Source organism: Triticum dicoccoides, chromosome 5A (genome assembly GCF_002162155.2).
Source record: "Triticum dicoccoides isolate Atlit2015 ecotype Zavitan chromosome 5A, WEW_v2.0, whole genome shotgun sequence".
NCBI classification, from domain to species: domain Eukaryota; kingdom Viridiplantae; phylum Streptophyta; class Magnoliopsida; order Poales; family Poaceae; genus Triticum; species Triticum dicoccoides.
Window position 1 is genome coordinate 605,926,427 of NC_041388.1, and position 25,479 is coordinate 605,951,905.

The 25,479-nt window shown below is 45.5% G+C and overlaps 4 protein-coding genes across 4 annotated transcripts; 3 read left to right on the top strand and 1 right to left on the bottom strand.

Moving 5' to 3' along the window:
- The first annotated feature begins 9,116 nt into the window (after window positions 1-9,116).
- Window positions 9,117-13,185, top strand: LOC119303325 (probable methyltransferase PMT28). The gene is made up of 8 exons (XM_037580444.1): window positions 9,117-10,212; window positions 10,332-10,481; window positions 11,090-11,360; window positions 11,457-11,549; window positions 11,720-11,894; window positions 11,998-12,243; window positions 12,322-12,516; window positions 12,623-13,185. Exons 1-8 carry the CDS (start codon window positions 9,391-9,393, stop codon window positions 12,819-12,821), a joined length of 2,151 nt encoding a protein of 716 aa, XP_037436341.1. The 5' UTR covers window positions 9,117-9,390; the 3' UTR covers window positions 12,822-13,185.
- Window positions 13,186-13,387: 202 nt separating this feature from the next.
- LOC119303328 (S-adenosyl-L-methionine-dependent tRNA 4-demethylwyosine synthase-like) lies at window positions 13,388-17,804 on the top strand. The gene is made up of 8 exons (XM_037580446.1): window positions 13,388-14,320; window positions 14,974-15,089; window positions 15,277-15,452; window positions 15,863-16,053; window positions 16,153-16,239; window positions 16,339-16,496; window positions 16,598-16,808; window positions 17,245-17,804. The coding sequence occupies exons 1-8, from the start codon at window positions 13,418-13,420 to the stop codon at window positions 17,392-17,394; spliced, it is 1,992 nt and encodes a 663-aa protein (XP_037436343.1). The 5' UTR covers window positions 13,388-13,417; the 3' UTR covers window positions 17,395-17,804.
- Window positions 17,805-19,892: 2,088 nt separating this feature from the next.
- LOC119303326 (pentatricopeptide repeat-containing protein At2g22070-like) lies at window positions 19,893-22,731 on the bottom strand. Its single transcript, XM_037580445.1, has one exon. The coding sequence runs from the start codon at window positions 22,309-22,311 to the stop codon at window positions 20,269-20,271; it is 2,043 nt and encodes a 680-aa protein (XP_037436342.1). The 5' UTR covers window positions 22,312-22,731; the 3' UTR covers window positions 19,893-20,268.
- Window positions 22,732-22,745: 14 nt separating this feature from the next.
- LOC119303329 (protein AE7-like 1) lies at window positions 22,746-25,198 on the top strand. The gene is made up of 5 exons (XM_037580447.1): window positions 22,746-22,951; window positions 23,077-23,182; window positions 23,849-23,948; window positions 24,637-24,682; window positions 24,906-25,198. Exons 1-5 carry the CDS (start codon window positions 22,852-22,854, stop codon window positions 25,013-25,015), a joined length of 462 nt encoding a protein of 153 aa, XP_037436344.1. The 5' UTR covers window positions 22,746-22,851; the 3' UTR covers window positions 25,016-25,198.
- The last annotated feature ends 281 nt before the right edge of the window (window positions 25,199-25,479 follow it).

Sequence of the window (25,479 nt, forward strand, 5' to 3'; positions counted from 1 at the left end):
GGGGGATAATGTAATATGTTGAAACAATTATCTTCCTAAAATCAGTTATTTGTAATCTTTGAATTATTTTACAATTTACCGAAAAATTAAGACATGAGTAAGTACTATTTAGAATATTTTGCTATATCAATATCAAAATCCATATACAGAATAAGAAAAAGTGCGGTGAACCAGGGGCATCTCGATATGTAGAAAATTGGTCTTAGATGCGCTTTAGCAAAACTGTTTTATATTTCACATTCTCCAAAAAAGATACTCCCTCCGTTCCTAAATATATGTCTTTTTAGAGATTTCTCTACAAACTACATACAGAGCGAAATGAGTGAATCTATACTCTAAAGTACGTCTATATACATCCGTATGTAGTCCGCATTGAAATCTCTATAAAAACTTGTACACGCTCCGTTCGAAAAAGCTTGTTTCTCTAACTTGGTGTTAGATACATTCATTTGAGGGGCAAACTTTTTTGGACGGAGGAAGTATTTAGAAAGGGAGGGAGTATACGATTCCCCACATTTTAATTTAGGATGTTGAAGATGCGACATGAATTTTTGGAACATGCGGCCACGCGCTGCCGATATCCAGTCCGTCCGCCGCGCGTCGCGATTCCTACTTTTAATAGGCCCTCTGGCAATACGAGGCGGCATGATTCACAGGGGTGAGAATACACCTCTTTATACGACGTGCTGTGTGGAGTGTGGCGATAGAGCTCCCGGGCTCGCCTGCTCATGCTACGTGTTCCAATGGAAGAACGAGTAGTTGGTACAGGTATTGAATGCGATGTTAGATAGGAGAGGAAAAACTACCTAGCGTCCAGCACTGTAGTGACTTCGCCGTCCGATATGACGACGCCGGTGCATAACGGCTCGCGGCCGTGAGGTTAGCTACACACTTTCTCGAAACAGAAAAGGTTAGGAACGCACTTCGTAAAAAAATACTCCCTTCGTTCGGAATTACTTATCACAAAAATAAATGTATCTACAACTAAAATATATCTAGATACATTTATTTCTTGGACGAGTAATTCCGAACGGAGGGATTACTAGTGGAGCGAACACTCTAGCATTGTTATTTTTCTTTTCTTTTCCGGTTTTATTTACATTTTAATTTCTTTTTTTCTTTTCGGTAAATACACATGCTAAAAAATAAAACATTCGCACACATCAAAGAAATGTTCGTGGATATACAAAACTTTCAAGTGTACGTCAAAAATATTTTTATGTGTGTGTTAAAAAATATCCATCACGTTAAAAAAATCAACTCATATCTTTAAAAAATTCATGATGTATATTGCAAACTTGTTTGTCATGCAGTAAAAATTATTCATAGTGTAATTCATACATGTTCATCGTGTAATCTCAAAATATTCATCGTGCGTTAACACGTTTTATAGTTACATCAACATTAAGAATCATGGTGTTTCCAAATTTGCTCATACTGTAATTCAAAACCATTAAACATATATTTGAAAGTGTTCATCGTGTACAAAAATATACTCAAATGTAATTAAAAAAATATTCACCTTGTATTAGAAAATGTACATAGTATATCTTTTAAATACATCATTACTAAAAAAACACTCTGCTTGCATATGTTTTGTTTGCATACATTAGAATATAGTCTGCACAGGTGAGTACAAGACCCGCAATGCCATGTTTCAAGAAACGTCGTTTGCTAGCACGTGAGGCCAACAGTACCCTACACGGTTGAAATAAGTATACAATCCGGAAGGTGGCCCATATCCTGACGCGAACAAGTGCCCGCTGATTCTAGTTTTTTGTTTTTTGAAGAATTTGATATTTCATAATTAACACTGAAATTATTTGGTCTTATTGGTTCTTCTCTATTCAGTCTTCGGCTTCTATAGGGTGGTGTTCGGTCCCGACCAAATAGACCAAATGTCATACTACAACTAAAATTCATATACATTACAGTACATATGTATGCAAACAAAATTGAGATAATGGGTATGTGTAACAGGTATATGCAACCAAAATTTTAGAGTTGAAACAACGTGTGTGTAGTAGGTGTATTCAGCCGAACTGTGTCATAAACATCAAGAGATAACCACGGATTGTGCTAATTGTCCCATATACTTTCAGAGAATCGTGGTAATTCAATCTATCTGGTTTATGTGGTCATCCAGATAAGAAGCCCCATCCGGCCAAATTTAAATTGGGCCTTCAGTTTTGACGACCAATTTTAGTTCGGTCTTTTATACTTGGACCTTTATGGGTTTGGACTTAGTCTTTCCGGATTCGATCTTCGGTCTTCAATTTTTATGTCCGGGCTTAGGTCCAATAGTAAAATCCTTAATAGAGGGCTGATAAAGTGATTAGGCGAGGATGGACGCTTCTATGAATTTTCGCATGGCGAAAGCTTTTGGGATCATATTAGCTTTGGCCTAAAAATACAGGGGTTCCTTCTTTGAAATATTTACATTATTCTTGCTTGAACTGTAAAAAAAAGTTATTGCTTGATGCAAGGAAAATTTGCAAACATCAAATCTGCAGCTTTTTTGAGTAATAAACAAAAATTGTTCTTGCTTGATAGAAGGAAAAATTGCAAGTATCAAATCTGCAGCTTTTTTATACTCCCTCCATCCAAAAAATACTTGTCATCAAAATGAATAGAAAAACATGTATCTAGAACTAAAATACATCTAGATACATATCTTTTTATCCATTTTGATGACAAGTATTTTCGGACGGAGGGAGTTGTATAGTATATTCTAATCACGTATAGTGGATTCTTTTTCGAAAACACTAACGCCCACACGTGTGGGCATTTGCATCTCGCCCACACGCGTGGATCCGCGTCCGTTTGTAGGTGCACGAATCTTGACATGTTTGTGGTGTCACGTAGGACTGGGCTGGTGTGTAGGCATTCACCCGGTCGCCCACACGTTTGTTTCACCACACGGAGGGGCTGGTGTGTGGGCGTTTAGCAGTTCGCCCACACACCAGTTTTCACTCACGCACAAGGGCTGGTGTGCGGACATTTACCATCTCGCCAACACGCCCGTCTTCTCTCCCACACCCAAGCTGCCAGTTGCCATGCGTCTTGCAGTGTACATGGCAACTGCCCTAGTGTGCTTGTAAGCAGATGACAACTCTCTCTTTTTTCATTCGAACATGTCAGTTGCCATGTGTTTTGCAGGGTACACAGCAACTGCCCCAGTGTGCTTGTAAGCAGATGGCAACTCTCTTTTTTACCCGAACATGTTGTTTTGTCATGTCTCTTTGTAGCGCTACACGGCAACTGCCTAGTGTTAGCAGGTGGCAACTCCTAAGGTTTTCAAATTATGGCAACTGTAGTAAACCAGACCATACATGGCAACTGCTTAGTGTTAGTAGGTGGCAACCTCTAAAGTTTTCAAATCATGGCAACTATAGTAAACCAGACCATACATGGCAACAACTGCAGTTGTCCAAAATGGCATCTGTCACTTGACCTGAGATGGCAACTGCAGTTGAGCAACCATGGCAACTGTAGTTCAGCGACATGGCAACTGTAGTTCAGCGACATGGCAACTGCAGTTAAACGGACATTGAAGAGGGTCCAGACCATGGCAACTGCGGGGATGCGTGGTGACTGTCACGTGGGGCGTGCGGGACCTTGAGGTAGGTGGCTGAGAGAGGTCGTGTGGGTGTTATGCATTTTGCCCACACGTAGGCATGTGAGAGGGACCGCAAGAAAAAAACGAGGCGTGTGGGCGCTAGTTGTTTTGCCCACACGTAGATGTGTGGGCTGGTTCTCTTAGACACCACACAAAATGTGTGGACAGACCCCTTAATGCCCACACGTGTGGCAGTTATCGTCGTCCTTCTTTTTGTAGTATGAGTATAATCTAATCACACCCCACAAAAAGAAATATAATGTAATCACGTAGTGACCCCACCTAGGGTGCTGGCGTGCATACATCTATCAATGTTACGTGCCGTTTTGCGTTCGAAGTCGCGTGCCGTTTTGACCCTGACGCCGTCGTTCCCTTAACGGCCGTCCAGCATGCACGTGGGACCAGCCATGTGCTATACGGATGAATTAACTGCTTCATGGCATATCCCGAGGAGAACGTGTGCTTGGCGATTCCGTAAGCAGGCGCGCTCGTGCACTCCTATGGATATTCGGTGCTGTGTGGCCCATGACGCATTTAAGTTTCGTATGAATACACGAGCGAGACAGTGCCCCGATCTAGGAATAAATTCTTCTGGGTGTCTGGCGGGCGTGATTGAAGTGGTCGTCCGGTGAACTCACTGCACATCCTATGTCACCACATCTGCAGCAAGGTGTGGAGATGGAGTCCGCGGAGACGGAGATCAGGTCAGGACGTCTAGACCAATATTTCTGTGATGGGTTTCATTGTTTCAAAGTGGATGAAAACATGTTTTGAAATATGAGGGCTAAATTTTTGAATGAGTGTTTTTTTAGCCAAACAAAAGAAACATTTTTTTACAAGTGACCCCCATGATCATTTCATGAGTGGGTGAAACATTTTATGGAATGAGAGAATTGAAATTAATTCAACGAGTTAAATAAGTTTCCCAACTATACCCACAATGACTTACCATTTCCCGATTGGGGAGAAATCAAATTTTATTATGTTTATCCTTTTTTCATATATAAAATTATCAGTACAACTATTACTCATGAGCACTATCATGGTTTTCATTGTTATGAACGTTTAGCTACTCTCCATCAGCAGGATCATGGTTTTTATTGTTTCAAAATGGGTGGAACCATGTTATTGAAAAAAGAGGAAACGAATGTTTTTTGAAATGAGTGTAAATTATTATCGAAAGAGAAAAAAACCATTTTTCCAAGCAGAAACAATGAATGTTGTGGGCAAGTTTTACAAATTGATATATCAAGTTTCTCGATTGATATTTGTTCAAATGGAGACCTATACCCACAATGGGTTGATTTTTTTTTCGACAAGGGAGAAAACAAATTTTATTATGTTTGTCCATTTTTTTATATAAAAAATGATTTGATCAGTGCAACTACTACCCATGAGCACTATCATGGGTTTCATTGTTTCGAAGTGGATGAAAACATGTTTTCAAATATGAGGGCTAAATTTTTGAATGAGTGTTTTTTTAGCCAAACAGAAGAAACGTTTTTTTTACAAGTGATCCCCATGATCATTTCATGAGTGGGTGAAACATTTTATGGAATGAGAGAATTGAAATTAATTCAACGAGTTAAATAAGTTTCCCAACTATACCACAATGACTTACCATTTCCCGATTGGGGAGAAATCAAATTTTATTATGTTTATCCTTTTTTCATATATAAAATTATCAGTACAACTAGTACTCATGAGCACTATCATGGTTTTCATTGTTTTGAACGTTTAGCTACTCTCCATCAGCAGGATCATGGTTTTTATTGTTTCAAAATGGGTGGAACCATGTTATTGAAAAAAGAGGAAACATATGTTTTTTGAAATGAGTGTAAATTATTATCGAAAGAGAAAAAAACCATTTTTCCAAGCAGAAACAATGAATGTTGTGGGCAAGTTTTACAAATTGATATGTCAAGTTTCTCGATTGATATTTGTTCAAATGGAGACCTATACCCACAATGGGTTGATTTTTTTTCGACAAGGGAGAAAACGAATTTTATTATGTTTGTCCATTTTTTTATATAAAAAATGATTTGATCAGTGCAACTACTACCCATGAGCACTATCATGGGTTTCATTGTTTCGAAGTGGATGAAAACATGTTTTCAAATATGAGGGCTAAATTTTTGAATGAGTGTTTTTTAGCCAAACAGAAGAAACGTTTTTTTACAGGTGATCCCCATGATCATTTCATGAGTGGGTGAAACATTTTATGGAATGAGAGAACTGGAATTAATTCAACGAGTTAAATAAGTTTCCCAACTATACCCACAATGACTTACCATTTCCCGATTGGGGAGAAATCAAATTTTATTATGTTTATCCTTTTTTCATATATAAAATTATCAGTACAACTAGTACTCATGAGCACTATCATGGTTTTCATTGTTATGAACGTTTAGCTACTCTCCATCAGCAGGATCATGGTTTTTATTGTTTCAAAATGGGTGGAACCATGTTATTGAAAAAAGAGGAAACGAATGTTTTTTGAAATGAGTGTAAATTATTATCGAAAGAGAAAAAAACCATTTTTCCAAGCAGAAACAATGAATGTTGTGGGCAAGTTTTACAAATTGATATATCAAGTTTCTCGATTGATATTTGTTCAAATGGAGACCTATACCCACAATGGGTTGATTTTTTTTTCGACAAGGGAGAAAACAAATTTTATTATGTTTGTCCATTTTTTTATATAAAAAATGATTTGATCAGTGCAACTACTACCCATGAGCACTATCATGGGTTTCATTGTTTCGAAGTGGATGAAAACATGTTTTCAAATATGAGGGCTAAATTTTTGAATGAGTGTTTTTTTAGCCAAACAGAAGAAACGTTTTTTTTACAAGTGATCCCCATGATCATTTCATGAGTGGGTGAAACATTTTATGGAATGAGAGAATTGAAATTAATTCAACGAGTTAAATAAGTTTCCCAACTATACCACAATGACTTACCATTTCCCGATTGGGGAGAAATCAAATTTTATTATGTTTATCCTTTTTTCATATATAAAATTATCAGTACAACTAGTACTCATGAGCACTATCATGGTTTTCATTGTTTTGAACGTTTAGCTACTCTCCATCAGCAGGATCATGGTTTTTATTGTTTCAAAATGGGTGGAACCATGTTATTGAAAAAAGAGGAAACAGATGTTTTTTGAAATGAGTGTAAATTATTATCGAAAGAGAAAAAAACCATTTTTCCAAGCAGAAACAATGAATGTTGTGGGCAAGTTTTACAAATTGATATATCAAGTTTCTCGATTGATATTTGTTCAAATGGAGACCTATACCCACAATGGGTTGATTTTTTTTCGACAAGGGAGAAAACAAATTTTATTATGTTTGTCCATTTTTTTATATAAAAAATGATTTGATCAGTGCAACTACTACCCATGAGCACTATCATGGGTTTCATTGTTTCGAAGTGGATGAAAACATGTTTTCAAATATGAGGGCTAAATTTTTGAATGAGTGTTTTTTTAGCCAAACAGAAGAAACATTTTTTTTACAGGTGATCCCCATGATCATTTCATGAGTGGGTGAAACATTTTATGGAATGAGAGAACTGGAATTAATTCAACGAGTTAAATAAGTTTCCCAACTATACCCACAATGACTTACCATTTCCCGATTGAGGAGAAATCAAATTTTATTATGTTTATCCTTTTTTCATATATAAAATTATCAGTACAACTAGTACTCATGAGCACCATCATGGTTTTCATTGTTTTGAACGTTAGCTACTCTCCATCAGCAGGATCATGGTTTTTATTGTTTCAAAATGGGTGAAACCATGTTATTGAAAAAAGAGGAAACGAATGTTTTTTGAAATGAGTGTAAATTATTATCGAAAGAGAAAAAAACCATTTTTCCAAGCAGAAACAATGAATGTTGTGGGCAAGTTTTACAAATTGATATATCAAGTTTCTCGATTGATATTTGTTCAAATGGAGACCTATACCCACAATGGGTTGATTTTTTTTTGACAAGGGAGAAAACAAATTTTATTATGTTTGTCCATTTTTTTATATAAAAAATGATATGATCAGTGCAACTACTACCCATGAGCACTATCATGGGTTTCATTGTTTCGAAGTGGATGAAAACATGTTTTCAAATATGAGGGCTAAATTTTTGAATGAGTGTTTTTTTAGTTGAACAGAAGATACATTTTTTACAAGTGATCCACATGATCATTTCATGAGTGGGTGAAACATGAATGGGTTGCTGGGTGGATTTACGTTTTGCAGGGGCAAGCTGGGGCATTCATTCGTTTGCTACATATTTATTGTGCTACCGGAGCCATGAATTATTGCCGGTGCACTGCATGAGGTGGGTGCGGTGTGTGGTTTTGGGTTAAATACATTTGCATCCTCTCACGCGATCCATCGGGCTTAATTAACAACATGCTTGCAAACAATGACCATTTAATGCATCTAAGCCGGCATACAGACACAGTACAAACGTGATACAATGGCTCCATAAGAGAGAACTATTGAATGCTGGAACGACATCTAAGCTCGCACCGCATGCATGTCACTAGCTAGCTTTTAGAACATCTACTTGCAGGTCTGGCCGATAACAACATGTTGCTTAAAAACTTGTGCATGCAGCATATGGCCATTAGCACCATGTTCAGGACGCCCAAGATGAAAATGTTCTTCAACCATGCTTGATTCTGCTCAAGCAGAGTTACATGCCGATACACGGATGCGTGCGAGAGTAGATGACCCCAACAAGTGTTGAAGTACTATATAATTGTTCTCCCATTTCCAAAACCTGCATCCACCAAGCTGAAAAACACAAAAAGAGCTTGGTTTGAGAGGAGGAGCTGCGGGAGATGGACGCAAAGAATCTCGAAATACTTACTTCATGCCATTCGCATTCGTAGAAATGCCTCCCTGGGTTCTCTACCGTTCCAGAGACGAACCAGAGCGTGTTGCCGGCGTTGCACTCCGGACAGCGGATCAGAGGAAGCGGTGGCATCTAGGTGGATCAGTGGTGTGACGCAGGAGGGTGGAGCTAAGCTCGGAGTTGGATGAACACATGCTTGCGAGGCAGAGGGGAAGAGAGGTGGTATGAAAACTTGAGCGGGATGTGAATCTACAAGCGCCGAGACAGTTTAAAAAGGCTGTGGGGGAGCGTCCTGGAGCTAGCTGTTGGCACTGCCATCCTGGCCGCCTGCCAGCAATTTAAATGCTTGTGTTGCATCATGGGCCATACACGGAATGTGTCAGCGACAATACTGCATGAATACTGAATGCTATATGAAGGAGTGAACTGATTATACAGCTGAAGTGTATTAATGTTGCACGACTCTCATGGCGTCGTGCGGTATGGATATCGCCGTGCGTGATGGCTCGCGATTATTCGGTTGAAGATGCCCTCTATCTCTCCCTCCATCAAAGTGAGGACTGCCCATCAACCTGCTGGTGGCCTGTCCAGCTCACTCATCCGCACACTGCTTCCCTTCCCAATTCAACGAGAAAAACACCGTCTCATTGCATTGCTAAGCTCGCTCCCTCATCATTAATTGACCACTGACTAACCATGCACACGAACAAGTTTCTTCAAGCCAGAAAAAATGACGCAAACCACCTTAGAAAAATGGTGAAAACAACCGAGGAACGGTAGCAACCAACTGGTTCTTCTTCCCGGATTTCCTCTGCCTCCCCCCCACAGTCCACGCCACCGCCACCAACCACTCCGGTCCGCCCCCGCTCCCTCTCCACTCCACCGACAGCCGCCGCCGGCCGCATGACGGTGTTCCGGGGCCCTCCGGGCCGGCCCTCGGCGCTCGTGAGCTGGTGGAGGAGGCGCCCGCCGCTGGGCTTCGCCGCCAAGGTCTCCATCGCCATCGCGCTCGGCCTCTCCTTCGTCGTCACCTGGACCACGCTCGCCCCGACCTCCTCCTCCCAGCAGATCTCCACCGAGCGCACCTACTTCGCCGCCGACGTCGCCGACCCGCCCCCTGGAGCGCTGCCCGCCCCCCGCAACGCCACCGCCCGCGCCGCCCACAGGAAGCCCCGCCCCGCCAGCCCCCGCGCCCGCAAGAAGCGCCGCTCCCCGCCTAGATCCCGCCGCCCCAATGCCACCCCCTCGCCCGACGCCGCCGCCGCGCTCAAGTCCAACCTCACCGACCCGGAACAAGCCAACAAGCCGGAGCCGGAGTGGGAGTGGGAGGACGAGCAGGAGCCGGAGCTGTCCGTGCCGGAGGACGACGCGGACGCCACGAGCAAGGCGCCCAAGGAGGAGGAGGACGACAAGGCGCCGGCCCTGGAATGGGCCGACGAATCCAGCGAGCTAGACGCCGAGGAGGAGGAGGACCCGGAGGCGGCCAAGGGCAAGGCTTCCAAGAAGAAGAGGAAGCTGCCGCCTCTCTTCAGCCCGGCCGCGCATTACCACTGGAAGCTCTGCGGCGCCAAGAGCGGCCACCACTACACCCCCTGCGTGGATTTCGATGGGGATGGGAGCCAGAGGCACCACCAGCGGAGCTGCCCGAGGTCGCCGGTGACGTGCCTGGTGTCGCTGCCAAAGGAGTACAAGCTGCCTGCTCCATGGCCGGAGAGGAAGGAGAAGGTGAGGGGGTCGAGCATAATTTGATGAAAAATCTATGATGTTTTCCTTCTTCTGCTTTACTACTAGGTTGTTCTTGTGTGTCTGAACTCTGAACTGTCGTTATGCACTTATCTCTGCAGGTTTGGTATGGGAATGTTGGACATCCTAGGTTGTCGAGCTATGCTAAGGACCACAGCTGGCTGAATCGGACCGGCGAGCACCTGGTGTTCCCGCCGGAGGAATCGGAGTTCAAAGGCGGCGCACAACATTATATCGACACGATTGATGAGGTAAGGATTGGTGGATGTTTTACATTTGCTTTTGATGCAAGGTAGTTGTATGCAGAAAGAGCTCTAGCACTCAGGCTCAGTTACAGTTTACTACTGGGAAATGATATTACTGTAAATCAATTTCTGCACATTGCTAACTGACTGAACACTAAATAAGTGTAGTAACAAATGTGTGGATCATTTAGCAGAAGTGTGTGATTGTAAATGTGAATATGGAATAAATTATTTGGGAAATCTATGCACACAGCTGTGATCTGCCATTTTGCGTGGAAGACAATTAATGTCTTAGCTGTGATCTGCTCAGATGATTTTCATCTTTTGTCTCTTGGTTAATGTGTCGATAGCTTTCCTGATTTTTGGAAGGTCATTCCTAGGTGGTTTTCATCAATTGTGAAATCATTTACCACACTGAGTGCCCTGGTATATGGATTCAAAAAATTAGTTCTTACACAGTAATGCATAATGGAACAAATTAGTTACTTTGGCTAAAAATTAAAGTGGAAATTGTTTACATTTTTTATAATTGAAATACAAATATTTTTATATTTTGTACTACTATTACTTAGTGTGCTTAACACAATTTACATGATATTTTGTTTGTCACGTAGATGGCACCTGATCTTGATTGGGGTAAAAATATTCGCATAGCATTGGACATTGGATGCAAAAGTGCTGGATTCGGAGTTGCTCTACTCGAGAAGGATGTGATTACACTATCATTAGGCCTTACAAATGACCAGACAGACCTTGCACAAGTTGCCCTTGAACGCGGCATCCCTGCAACAATTGGCAGTCTGGGATCAAGAAGATTACCCTTTCCTAGTGGTTCATTTGATATCATCCACTGTAGAGAATGCAACATACCGTGGCATTCTAATGGTATTTACACGCTGCTTCGTTCCTCTCTTTAGACCCAGCATGCCACTATCCTGCGTTGCTCACATCTTGAACAACATTTTTTATCGTATGGATTAGGCGGAAAGCTTCTCATAGAGATGAATAGGATCCTTCGCCCAGGAGGATACTTTGTTATCTCAAGCAGACATGGTGACCTCGAGAGTGAAGAAGGTATGGCACATTACTCTGTGTGTGTGGAGAAAAGGCTGGAACTGCTGAAATACCACTGTCATTATAAGTGAACAAGCATGTAAAATATCACGACTTTCACGGGGCCATTACTAGTCTTAGTAGCTTTATTTCCCTTGTCTGTGTTTTAAATATCTCGACGAACTTTACAGGAATATCAGCTTCAATGGCCGCAGTTTGTTGGAACGTGATAGCTTACAACAGTGATGATGTCAGCGAGCTTGGAGTAAAGATATTTCAGCGACCAGCCTCAAATGATGAGTATGACCTGAGAGCAAAAAAAGATCCTCCATTTTGCAAGGAAGAGCAAAACAAAGCTACTGCATGGTAAGTAGGACACTTGGATTAATCACTACGGTGTTTCCTGAATTATCATGCACACTAGAGTTTGTTTGGCTTGTAAATCTGAAACATTGGTTTTCCTTTGTAGGTACACTCCAATCAAGCATTGCCTGCACAAAGCTCCTGCTGGTATTGAAGAAAGAGGCAGTGAGTGGCCTGAGGAATGGCCCAAGAGGCTTGAGACTTTTCCTGACTGGCTTGGGGACCTGCAGACAAGGGTGTCTGCTGATCATAGCCACTGGAAGGCCGTCGTTGAGAAATCGTATCTGGATGGCTTGGGTATTAATTGGACTAATATCAGAAACGTACTGGATATGAAAGCTGTATATGGAGGGTATGCTCTCCTTTCTGAATTTCCATTCCCCTATATATAAGCTGAATTTCTCTTAGTTACATGCTTGTTTCCTTGCAGATTTGCTGCGGCTTTGTCATCCGAAAAAGTTTGGGTCATGAATGTTGTCCCCGTGCATGCTCCAGACACGCTACCTGTAATCTTTGAGCGCGGGCTGATCGGCGTTTATCACGACTGGTGCGAACCATTTAGCACATATCCAAGGTCCTACGATCTTCTTCACGCCGACCATTTGTTCTCACGGTTGAAGAACAGGTATGTTTGCTGAATGAATTACCCTCACTTGAACTTTGACGCTGCATAGTTTTCGGCGTGCTTACAGTGTTTGATGTGACATGCTGACATGGCCTGCACAATGTAGATGCAAGGAGCCTGCCTCGATCTTGGTCGAGATGGACCGGATCCTGAGACCCGGAGGCTGGGCCATCATCCGGGAGAAACTCGAGATTCTCGACCCGTTGGAGGCGATCCTGAAGTCGCTGCACTGGGAGATCGTGATGACCTTCAGGAAGGACAAGGAGGGCATCATGTCTGTAAAGAAAACAACGTGGCGACCGTGAGCTATCGCGTCGAATCACAAGGCGCACAAATTTTTGATGTGGTACAGACATAGTTTTGATTCTCCTGGTTGTTGATCTGGGTTGAAGGCACCCGATTCGTTCATTTGTTGGCTTCCACGACCATGTACCGCGCGCACACACACGCGTTTGCGACAGTGTTACTCTCGTCAGTTCCGTCTTGAACAGCATCCAGCTTTAGGTTCAGAGAAGGTGCTGGATAGGTCGTGTAAAAGGATGTGCTCTGCTGTGTTGTTTCTGAACATTGTAATTGTAACAATGTGTAAAAGGATGTAAAGCTTCTGAACATTGTAAATGGATCTGTACAAGGATGTAGAAGAGTTGTTGATCAATTGTTTGGTGCTTCTGAAAGTTGTGACAACATGCAAAAAATGCAAAAGATCTCAACACTTTGGACGCTTTCTGAAGTTTGACGTGCACGGCGGTGCAGTTTCAGTTTCAGTTTCAGTTTCAGTTTCAGAAAGAACAGCAAACGCCAACCCCCACCCGCGGCGCGCAAGGGCACAGCAAAACCCACCAAAACCGGAAGCCAACCTCCCCCTGCCCCAAACCCCAGCTCGCACCAGCCCGCCGCCGCGATGCCCCCCTCCCCGGCGGCCGCGGCCGCCTCCGGCACCTCCCACCTCGCCCTCCTCCTCCTGCTCTCCTCCTCCTCCCTCTTCTTCCTCTACAAGTCCATCGCCCTCCGCCGCCTCCGCCGCACCCTACGCCCCTCCCCTTCCCCATCCTCCTCCTCCCCCGCCGCCGCCGCCGCCGCCCCGACCCTCCTCTACGCGTCGGCCACGGGCACCTCCAAGGCCCTGGCGGAGCGCCTCTCGGCCCGCCTCGCGGACGCCGGGCTGCCCGCCCGCGCCACCGACGCCGCCGCCTTCGACCCGGACGACCTCCCCTCGGTCCCGCTCCTCCTGCTCGTCCTCCCCACCCACGACGCCGGGGCGCCCCCGCCCGGCGCCGCCTTCCTCGCGCGCTGGCTCGCGGAGACCGCCGCCGACTTCCGCGCCGGCGCGCTGCTCCTCTCGGGCCTCCGCTTCGCCGTCTTCGGCGTCGGCTCCCGCGCCTACGGCGACACCTTCAACGCCGCCGCCAGGAGCTTCTCCCGGTGGCTCCGCGCGCTGGGGGCTGTCGAGGTGCTGCCCGTCGGGGAGGGCGACGTGGATGAGGGGGACCTCGACGACGTCTTCGAGGAGTGGTGCGGGAGGGTGCTCAGGGTGGTCAAAGGGGAGGAGGTTGAGGACGATGCGGTCGATGGAGAGACCAATGGATTTGATGGGCTGGAAGGGGAGGAGTCCGATTATGATGACGATGATGACGAGGAAGAGGAGGAGGAGGTGGCTAGTGGGGAGGTTGACATGGAGGACATTGCCGGCAAGGCGACAGCAAAGAAGCAGAATGGGAAGGTGGAGAGTGCTTTGCCCAATGGAGGGCAGAATGGTGCGAGGGCCATGGTCACGCCCATCATCAGGGCGAGCTTGGAGAAACAAGTGAGCGTCAACTTCTTGTTATATTCTTTCTGTTATACATAATGCTCTTGATTGCATATGTATATAAGCGCATCGACCTGAAATTTTGAAGAGTCCTATGATTCCTAATGAAAATAGAGTATTGCACATTCTGACATTCTTTTATCTATGCTTACCTGACATACATCACTCGTAAGGAACCAGAGCAAAATTTTAAGATCTCTGTGGGCTGAGGCAGTTTTTAAGCATAGCTATGCAGCAAATAAATTAGTTCCCCTCTAAATTTATTGAACTAGTATATTTTTCGATAAAGGGAATATATGCCGTGCTAGTGAAGATAATGGTTCGTGTAGAATACTTAGTCTGGCAATTTGCTATGATAGAGTGAGATTGTTGAAGCAACTGCCAAGTAATCAACCAAGCATCTTCATGAAACTTTCGATTAGGATCTAAGACAACTTTTACTGATCCCAAACTGCTGTTGGTTAACACTAGGGTTGTGCATGTACTCAGATCTCTGTGGTCCTTGCCTATAAGGTAGAATTCTCCATCTGTATAGATGGGTTTAACTATTTATAGTTCTTGTCTGTAGTTTATGTTTTTAGCCTGTATATTTTCATTCTACATATGGTGATCTAGTGCCCTATTAATCAATCCCTGTGTTTTTTTTCAAGGGCTACAAAATTGTTGGTTCCCATAGCGGGGTGAAGATTTGTAGATGGACGAAGTCACAGCTTCGAGGTCGTGGAGGCTGTTACAAGCACTCATTTTATGGCATAGAAAGCCACAGGTAATTTTTTTTGCTTCTGTGACATTGTATATGGGAATGCTTGCTGAATACATGGTTGGACTAGTTCATACATATTCTATGTCACAGATCGGTTTCATAACATATATCCACTCTGCAGAACATAATATTTGTGTGGTTTGCTTCCTTGAGTGTTCCTTTTCTGATTATTAGATGCTCAATTTTGTAGATGCATGGAAGCAACTCCAAGTTTGGCTTGTGCAAATAAGTGTGTGTTCTGTTGGAGGCATCACACAAATCCTGTTGGGAAGAGTTGGAAGTGGAAGATGGATGATCCTCTTGACATTGTTAATACTGCCATTGACGAACACAGGAAGATGGTTAAGCAAATGAAAGGCGTGCCAGGTATGCATTATTCTGCCAAATCCTATTAAAGTTGCACTGAATATTCTAGTGCCTGGACAAAAAAATAGATCCATTGCAAAGCACCTGTAACTGGCCTAAACAGATAAAGCCTTTAAAAGGTTTCAACCCTATGCCAGCAGTAATTGTGGCAGAACTGTTCCATTAAGATATGCCAGGGTCCATCAAATGCGAATTTCTTTTGATCTGTTTATTTTGTGTAGTCAGCCTGCAGTGCTGAGAACTTAGTCTCTATATGATTAAAAAACCTCATAAATATTCTGGGAAGCTAATAACTATTGATTACATAATACAGTGGTTCTGCCAGGACTATTGGTTAGTACCATAATATTTGTATCATCAAGAAGTAACTGCAGTCTTTAATTATGCTGTTTCTTGCTCTCTTTCTGTAGGAGTAAAGCCAGAGCGACTAGCAGAGGGTCTATCCCCTAGACATTGTGCATTATCTCTTGTTGGCGAACCAATTATGTACCCAGAGATAAATACTCTGGTTGATGACCTACATCGCAGACACATATCTACGTTTCTGGTTACAAATGCTCAATTTCCTGAGAAGATCAAGGCTCTGAAACCCATCACCCAGGTAATATTCTCAATAGATTGAACTTAAGATCCAGACCTTGGCATTTTAATGCGCAGACAACACATTCTAGAGATAATTTTAATGCCTCTATGGTTGCAGCTGTATGTCAGTGTGGATGCAGCTACAAAAGAAAGCCTGAAGGCTGTTGACAGGCCACTCTTTTCGGACTTCTGGGAGCGTTTTCTGGTATATATGCAGAAATATTTGCAGATGCACATTATGAAATTATGGTTTACAAATACTAACTCTTCTTTTTGTGTGCTATTTACTTTGCTATCATACTAGGATTCGCTCAAGTCCCTGCATGACAAAGATCAAAGGACGGTGTACCGACTGACATTGGTCAAAGGCTGGAATGTGGAAGAGATTGATGCATATGCAAACTTACTAAAACTTGGGCAACCTGATTTCATTGAAATCAAGGGTGTAACATACTGTGGCTCGTAAGTGTATTTTAAATAAAATAAAATATCGCCTGCTGATTCTGGCTTGGCTTCTTGGGTTGCTGATCTTCTCCGCTGATATTTTCCGGTAATGCCTACAGGTCAGCAACTTCAAAGTTGACAATGGAAAATGTCCCATGGCACGCTGACGTTAAAGAATTCTCTGAGGTGCTGGCATCAAAAAGTGGTGGCATATATGAATTAGCCTGTGAGCATGTGCATTCGTGCTGTGTCCTACTTGCAAAGGTGGACAAGTTCAAGATCAATGGAAAATGGCATACCTGGATAGATTACGACCGATTCAATGAACTGGTGAGCTTTCATTGAAGAGTAATTGATGATTTGAGCATTTGTTTCGGTAAATAAGTTGATATTCTACATGCATCATCTATCAGTAGGCTGCTAAAATGAAATCGTCTTGTACATATGAGCCTATGTTCACACTCAAGTATTAATTATGTACTGTACATTAAATATGCAAACTGCAGCACTAGATCATCTTAGAATATGTGTACATGCAAAATTGTGAAGAACTACATTTTAGAGCCCATATTTTTGCATTGTGCATTGAGTACTTTCCTATTACATTTGCGTCCATTGTGTGAAAATCAGATGGCAGGGAGAAATTGTGATGGCGTGGCACTCCCACACATTAAGAAATTGTACCCAGATTTGATGTAGATAGAGATTGGGATATGAGTGATAAAAAGATAGCTTCATCTGAGTTGACATTCATTCACCAATGCAGGTGACATCTGGAAAGCCTTTCAAGAGCAGCGATTACATGGCTGTGACGCCTTCATGGGCCGTCTATGGCGCAGACGAAGGTGGCTTTGATCCAGATCAAGCTCGCTTCAAGAAGGAAAGGCGCCATGGAGCTGCAGCACTCAAAGGCTAATCTTGACCAATCTTGTCACCATGCCATGGGTGGGACGGCTGCTTCCTCCAGAGACTAACATGTCTACCACATCCCAGGAGCCAAAATTTTGGAAATCAAGAATCGCAGAGAGTGGGGCTCCGGTGCCATTATTTTGTTTTGCTACAGCGTTTGCAACGTGTACCTCTGTTCTTTTGACCCGACGATCTTCAGTGATGTTCACAACTGAGATTTTGAAAAACAGGTCAAATGGATACTTTTTTTTTTCTGTCTGGTTGCTGAGACGCTGATGGGTATAGGTCGGTATCAGGACGCTTTTCTTTGTACCAAGTCCCAGAACGGGTGGAAGCAGCCGTATTTTTGCCGAAATTGCTGGATCATGCTATTTCCCCATTCAGCCCACTCTATCGTGAAAGAATGTTGCTAGATAAGCACTTGCAGGGTTACACTTTGTTTACACTTTCATGTTTTTTCTGGAAGACATTTTGGCTTTCTTCATAACGGAAGCTTCAAGTTAGCAGTAAATTCACTGGTTTTCCGTGAGCTGACATTTTCTTTTTGAAGAAAGAGAGCTCCCTCTCAAACTTCATACATGTGAAACCTAATGTTTTTACACTTGAGAGGCAAAACATACCCCACAAGGGCGCAAAACAGCAGCAAACACTTGTTACAGGCCCAAAGAAGCTTCCAGCAAAGTAAACAAAAGACACAAGAGGTTGAATTTAAATCCCCCATCCTCCTTGCGAAGTCCTCGCAGTAGAATGCATCGATCAGCACTGATCTTACTAACGATTCGCCAGCCATGGCTTGAATGGAACACCTCATTTGCTATTTGCTCAAAGGTCTTTGCCCCCCAAGGTCTTCGCCTCACGATTTACCTGTTTTATCTGCAAAAATAAAATAAAATAATAATAAGATCAGGAACTTGGCGAAATAATAATAACAAAATGGACGCCACCCAAGCAACCACAATCAATTTCCGTTCCTGCTTCTTAAATCCCGGGAACCCGCAGAACCGGCAGGAACCATCTCCACGCAATCCTCGGTGCAGCAAATTGTCCTTCGCATGCTGTTATTCCACAGAAAGACTTTGATTTTCATCAGCATTTGACTTTCCAGAGGAACTCGTGCGCCCGTAAAGCTCTGTACATGCATTTGACAGAAAACATCCCATTAGCAGCGATTGACCGCTCGACCGTATCATCACAATCAGCAACGTGTGTTTCTGCACTAAGGTTCCTGAATACTCTTCCAAAATAGTCAGAGTATCACCCCCACACAAGGTTCTTCTAAATTTAACATAGTCCCGTCCATTCTTCAGAACATCTGCAACACCAACATTATTAGTTAGGCAAATGCTATACAGGCGAGGATAGGATCCCACTAATGGCCTATTACCAATCGACCAATCTTCCCAAAACCACGTGTGTCTGCCATTACCCACACGGTGTTTGCATAAATAAAAAATAAATTTTCTTGTTGGCAATTAACCCAGCCCAGAACTAGGAATCACCAGGCTTAGTTATGACACAGGACAGGCATTGATTCTTCACATATATGTTTCGAATTATAGTGATTCCTGTCCTGTGTTAAAACACTAGTTAGACGGTTGGTGGTGTGTTTACAAAAAGGACCAGGGTGGTTTGGGTGTACAAAATCTCAGTTACATGAACAAAGCCTATGTCTCTAAATGGTTCTGGAAACTAATGAACACTAATCTAATTTTATTTTCTCATAGGCCTTTTCAGAATCATCTTTGGAAAGAAGAGCATCTTGTTTTCTGGTATGGATAATATTGAAGGTTTCATGTACAATTAATAACCCATCCATTATGTGTCTGCCCTTAACAAAAGCTGTCCGGAAAGGGGAAATCACGGCACCAGCTACGCAATTCAGCCTATTCATGAGAACCTACAACAACAACAACAACAACAACAAAGCCTTTAGTCCCAAACAAGTTGGGGTAGGCTATAGGTAAAACCCATAAGATCTCGCAACCAACTCATGGCTCTGGCACATGGATAGCAAGCTTCCACGCACCCCTGTCCATAGCTAGCTCTTTGGTGATACTCCAATCCTTCAGGTCTCTCTTAACGGACTCCTCCCATGTCAAAATCGGTCGACCCCGCCCTCTCTTGACATTCTCCGCACGCTTTAGCCGTCCGCTATGCACTGGAGCTTCTGGAGGCCTGCGCTGAATATGCCCAAACCATCTCAAACGATGTTGGACAAGCTTCTCCTCAATTGGTGCTACCCCAACTCTATCTCGTATATCATCATTCCGGACTCGATCCTTCCTCGTGTGGCCACACATCCATCTCAACATACGCATCTCCGCCACACCTAACTGTTGAACATGTCGCCTTTTAGTCGGCCAACACTCCGCGCCATACAACATTGCGGGTCGAACCGCCGTCCTGTAGAACTTGCCTTTTAGCTTTTGTGGCACTCTCTTGTCACAGAGAATGCCAGAAGCTTGGCGCCACTTCATCCATCCGGCTTTGATTCGATGGTTCCTATTCATGAGAACCTCTGTAATAATTTTGAAACTCACGTCGAGGAGACAAATGGGTTTGAATTTTTGTATTCATTTAGCATCCCTGCATTTGGGATCAAGGCAACTACGCCATAACTAAGCCTAGAGATCTATTTGTCCGATATGGAAGTCATCAAGCAGAGATTTCAAATCCCACTTGACGACTTCCCAATTTTTTTGGCAAAATTCAGCCGGGAACCCATTTGGGCCAGGCGACTTGTTGCGATCCATCTGGAATACCGCAGTGTGCTGCTGACATGTATGAACCATAGACCTGCCCCTTCTTCTGGAGCGGTTAGATCTGCAAGAATGAACCAACAACGCATTCATTCCTCCTTCCTTGGGAATCAGAAGGTCTTCTACCAATAATCTTTGCAAGAACATAACCCATCCCTGAAATGGTGGAACCTCGTGGCGTCCCGCAGGATGATCTCCCTGTCCGCGACTTTGGAGATGAACTTGATCGCCGTGTGGCAGTCGTTGCACACCCGCAGGTTCTTCATGACCCGCAGCGTCGTCCCCTCCGGCGTGGCCAGGAGGCCGAACGCGATGGCGAGCTTCTCACTGTGCCGGCTCAGCATCTCCTCCTTGAGCTCGTCATCGTGCAGGACCGACTGGAGGTCCGGCACGAAGCCAGCCTTCTTGATATCCTGCCACATCTTGGCAGCCATCCTGTAGACAGCCTCCCTCTGCGGGTGCAGGGTGTCATCCCCCCCGAAGACGTGGACCCTGCCGCGCACGTGCGTCCAGCTGAACCCCGTCTCTTTCCTCACACCTCCGTCCTTCCTCCGCTTCCAAGCCATCGCCGCGTCGCCCCACCTCCCGCAGGCGGCATAGACGTTGCAGAGCGCCGAGTAGGCGCCGCTGTTGCCGGGGTCGATCGACAGCAGCTTCTCCGCCGCCAGCTCCGCCAGGTCCGCGTCCTTGTGGACCCTGCAGGCCGAGAGCAGCGCCCCCCAGGCGATCGCGTCGGGCTCCACGGGCATTTGCCCGATAAACTCCTGAGCTTCGGAGAGCAGGCCGCTACGGGCGAGCAGGTCGACCATGCACGCATAGTGGCTCATCTCAGGCACGATGCCATGCTTGTCCTGCATCTGCTGGTAGTACATCCTCCCTTGGTCCACAAAGCCAGCATGGGTGCACGCTGAGAGCACGCCGACATAGGTTATTCGGTCCGGCTTCACGCCGACTCGGAGCATTTCTTCAAACAGGCCAACGGCGTCTCCTCCCAGGCCATGCTGCGCCAAGGCTACGATCATCGACGTCCATGTCACCGTCTCGTTGCGCCAGCGGACCCGATCAAACACCCTCCTCGCCAATGGCAGGCTGCCTGACCTCGCGTACATGGTGACGATGGCGTTGCTGACGGAGCTGGATTGTTCCTGCAGTGATCTGATGGCCTTACAGTGGATCTGCTTGCCGTAGTCAAGACATGCCAGGCTCGCGCAGACGCTAAGAACAGCAGCGAGCGTATAGCTGTTTGGGTCTGGTCCGCTTCTGATCATTGACCTGAAGAGCTCCATGGCCTCGTCGTTGTAACCATTCTGCTCGTAGCCGACGATCATCGCAGTCCAGGCGACGACATCTCGGTTGGTCATGATATCGAAGATCTCCCTTGCACGCTTCATATCTCCAAGCTTGACATAGCCTTCCAGGAGAGCGGTGAAGGATATCACATTCAGATCGGCCACCACTGCCTGGTCCATCACCCCCCTGGCATTCTCAACGCTGCCGGACTTGGCATACATTGAGATGAGGGCATTGGTGACCTGACCGACGCACGGCATTCCGCTCCGTAAGATGTATGCATGCACCTGCTTTCCGATGCTCACCATGCAAAGGTTGGCGCAAGCTGACAGGACACTGGTGATTGTGAATTCATCCGGCACCATGGAAGAAGAATCGCACAGCATCCGGGAGAAGAACCACAGTGCCTTGGCGTCAAGCCCATTCTGGTTGTACCCCGTGATGACCGCGTTCCATGAGACAATGGTCCGGTCCGGCATGCTCTCGAACAAGGACAAAGCAAGGTCCATCCTCCCCAGACGGGCGTCGAGCGACACCATGGCGTTCCAGCTCGACACGCTCCGCGCCGGCATCCTCTCAAACACAGCCCTCGCTGTCTCGGCGTCCCCGCACTTGCCGTACATGTTGAGCACCGAGTTGGCCACGGGCACGCAGCCGCCCAGCCCGAGCTTGACGGCGAAGGAGTGCACCCTCCTCCCGGCCCCGCCGGCCTCCGCAGCCGCGCACGACGAGAGCACGTTTGTGAGCGTGAACTGCGTCGGCGCCAGCCTGTCCCCAACCATGTCCAGGAACGCCTCGACGGCCTCCCCGAAGCGGCGGGCGCGGTTGAGCCCCACGACCATGACGGTCCACGACACGGCGTCGCGCTCGGGCATTTCCGCGAACAGGGCGCGCGCGTCGGCCAGTTGGCCCGACTTGGCTTAGCTCGACAGCAGCGAGTTCCAGGTGAACACGTTCCGCTGCGCCGCGGGGACCTCGTCGAACAGGCGCCGCGCCTCCCGGAGGCCGCCGGCGCCGCCTCCTCCGGCGGCGGCGTAGTAGGAGAGGAGGTTGTTGCAGAGGTAGGCGCTGGCGAGGAGGCCGGCCTTGACGGCGCGCGCGTGGACGGCGCGCCCGGCGCCCGGGTTGGCGGCCGCGCCGCACTGCCGCAGGAGGCGCGCGCACTGGTCGGCGGCGGCGGCGAGCGCCGTCCGCGGCGCCCCGGCGTGGAGCTCCAGGGCTCCAGGGAAAGTTAGCGGGCCGCGGCCCACCGGATTAGCAAAACCGGCTCGCTCGCCCGACTTTTCCCCAAACCGAAACTGCTAGCTCGCCAACAGTTTTGTCCTCTTGTCGCTCTGTCTCTCGCTCTCGGCCGACGACCGAAGTCGCACGGCAGAGCACCGCCGCGCCGCGCCGGGGAAGAGGGGGAGGGGGAGATGACGGTGGGGATGATCAACGCGAACCCGGTGGTGCACGAGCGGCCGGAGCGCGCCGCCCACCCCGCGCACGCGGCGCTCGACGCGCTCGACGTCTTCGGTAACGGAAGCGCCCGGATCCCCTACTCGGTTTCCTCTTTCGTTTTTTCCTCCCTCCATTGATTGATTGGATTGGCTTCACCGACGGCGACGGGGGAACTGACTGACTTGGGCGCGTGCGTGCAGATACGGTGCGGGACATCAAGGACCCGGAGCACCCCTACTCGCTGGAGCAGCTCAGCGTGCTCTCCCAGGAGTCCGTCTCCGTCGACGAGAAGCTCGGCCACATCCAGTACGTACGCCTGCAAGACTGTGCTGCTCAAGTTTTCTTCTGATTGTCAGGGTACCAAATTGCCAAATTAGTAGGGGCTGGGACTAGGAGGTACTAGTAGCACTCAGTGTTAATTTCCAATAATTTCCAATGTTCATTGCTACTCTTGCAGTGTCCTGTAGTACTAGTTGTATTAGCAGCCAGAATCATTGTGGGTTTGTAGTGGAAATGTAGAACCCGTGCCCGGTTCACGCAGTCCGGCTAGCCAGATTTGGATTTACACCCGTGACAAGATGATTATTATCACAGATAATAGCTACCATATATGATCCTTTCTCGTTTATATCTCAGTGGAGATTCAGAGCGTGATCTTGAAAGCACGCTGCATACACAAGTGCAGCGCTCACTGCTTTTTATCAAAAATAAATTAAAGTAAAAAAAAGTATGCCTCTCCTTGCTGCTTGGGATTTGGTTTCCCACTAGGTTGCTCATCCTTATATATCATCTTCACTCTGTATACGGGATCTGCGAGCTTCAGAATGCATTTACGTATTGCAAATGAAACATCCTCGTTGTACAGTACAATCTGTTCGTACAAAATCTGTTTTGTTTCACGCAAGAAGTCAAGAACTATCATCCTGCTTAAACTTTTGGGGATCACTGTTCACACCTTACAATTGCTTGCAGGATAACCTTCACCCCAACTGTGCAACACTGCAGTATGGCCACAGTGATTGGTCTGTGCCTCAGGCTTAAATTGATGCAAAACTTTCCTCCGCATTACAAGGTGCTTAGCATGTTTCTATATGGATCCCTTTCTGTGTTCATCAGGTTCTGATTAAGTCAACTAATTGAGATGCTTTATAGATTACATTATGTTTTACGTAGCATACGTGCCATCAGCAGCCATTATCCAGTGTTTTAGAGTTTACATGCATGTTCAATTAGGCAATATTTTTCTTTTCCTCTGTCTCTGTTCGGTGAAATATGGGATAGATGGAATGTCACAGAGTTAACTATTACAAACGTATTGTTTGTTCATCCATCAAGACACTTGCCACACATATACTACACATGTGCATGTTTGCAAATTCGTAAACATTGTGTGTATCAAGAGAAGCAGACAGGCAGCACAAGCCATACACTGTAAATTGTGTGCATGTAGAAACTCCTACAATCTATAAGAGCGCTCATAAACCTACTGAACCATTTATGATGGGGGGTTTATCTGCCTCAGAGGAACTATAAATCATCTTGATTCTTTTGAACTTTTATTTACTGTATAATACTATTCATGGATCTACAAGTTATCTGCTCAGATGGTCTGTCTTCAGTAGCACTGTTAAGATTTCGAGCTAGCTATAATGCAAACGAACTCCACCAAAAGAAAATGCCCCTCTTTCATAATGATTCTTGTTGAATTATTTTATTCAGTAGTACTATGACTCCTTTCTTTCTTGTGTATGCATGTGCAGATTGACATAAAAGTTGCTCCAGGATCTCTTGCTAATGAAGAATCAGGTGCGTAAGATGACAGAAGATATCTAACTCATGGCTAAGCTTGTGTCTGTCAATCTGATATTATAGCTCATCACAGGGCAGTATTATCTGTAAAAATATCCAATGCATCCCTTTTACTTTGCACCTGCTGAACTCGGCAAAACGAGAACGGCAGCTGTATAGCACAATTGTGTTTGAACAGTGGTACTTTGGTATGTACGACGTTAACATGCTGAATTGGCAGTAAACAAGCAGCTGAACGACAAGGAGAGAGTCGCGGCGGCCTTGGAGAACCCCAACCTCCGGCAGTTGGTGGACGATTGCCTCTGCTCAGATCACTCATCCTCATATTAGCTCGTCCCTGATGCCTCACAACCTGTCTGTTGTACAGCAATAATAAGCAGGCATTTTGTGTTTTGCCCAATACTGTACTTGATTTTTGAGAGAAAGACACTATACCTGGTCATGTATGTGCCATTCTTTTCTGCTAGTTGTATGCTACCACTCCCTGGAATATCTGCAATGCCTTTTTCTTCATGCCTGCGTATGACCAGTCCTTCAAAGTAGGAGGGGAATAGTTTGTCGCAGCATGATTTGGTCCTATTTTACTGGTTCTCCGTGGATTATCAGTATATAATTGTTGGCTATTGCCGTCAGGATTTACAAGTGGAATGTGATGCGCGGTTAAGTCGTGCCGCCTGCCGTGCTTTGGTTGTGATTACTGATTAGCCTCTCCCTTATCTGGTGCTGTCATGTTTCTCCTTTGGATAGACGCATCGTTTGCTGGTTACCAGTTTGAGAAGAAGTGGAGCCGTGTG

Coding starts and splice junctions, on each gene's coding strand:
- LOC119303326 (XM_037580445.1), bottom strand. CDS start 22,311: ATGCCCGAGCGCGACGCCGTGTCGTGGACCGTCATGGTCGTGGGGCTC.
- LOC119303329 (XM_037580447.1), top strand. CDS start 22,852: ATGACGGTGGGGATGATCAACGCGAACCCGGTGGTGCACGAGCGGCCG. Junction 22,952..23,076: donor CGACGCGCTCGACGTCTTCG/GTAACGGAAGCG, acceptor GCGTGCGTGCAG/ATACGGTGCGGGACATCAAG. Junction 23,183..23,848: donor GAGAAGCTCGGCCACATCCA/GTACGTACGCCT, acceptor AATTGCTTGCAG/GATAACCTTCACCCCAACTG.
- LOC119303325 (XM_037580444.1), top strand. CDS start 9,391: ATGACGGTGTTCCGGGGCCCTCCGGGCCGGCCCTCGGCGCTCGTGAGC. Junction 10,213..10,331: donor GGCCGGAGAGGAAGGAGAAG/GTGAGGGGGTCG, acceptor TTATCTCTGCAG/GTTTGGTATGGGAATGTTGG. Junction 10,482..11,089: donor ATATCGACACGATTGATGAG/GTAAGGATTGGT, acceptor TTTGTCACGTAG/ATGGCACCTGATCTTGATTG.
- LOC119303328 (XM_037580446.1), top strand. CDS start 13,418: ATGCCCCCCTCCCCGGCGGCCGCGGCCGCCTCCGGCACCTCCCACCTC. Junction 14,321..14,973: donor GGGCGAGCTTGGAGAAACAA/GTGAGCGTCAAC, acceptor TTTTTTTTCAAG/GGCTACAAAATTGTTGGTTC. Junction 16,497..16,597: donor GGTGTAACATACTGTGGCTC/GTAAGTGTATTT, acceptor TAATGCCTACAG/GTCAGCAACTTCAAAGTTGA.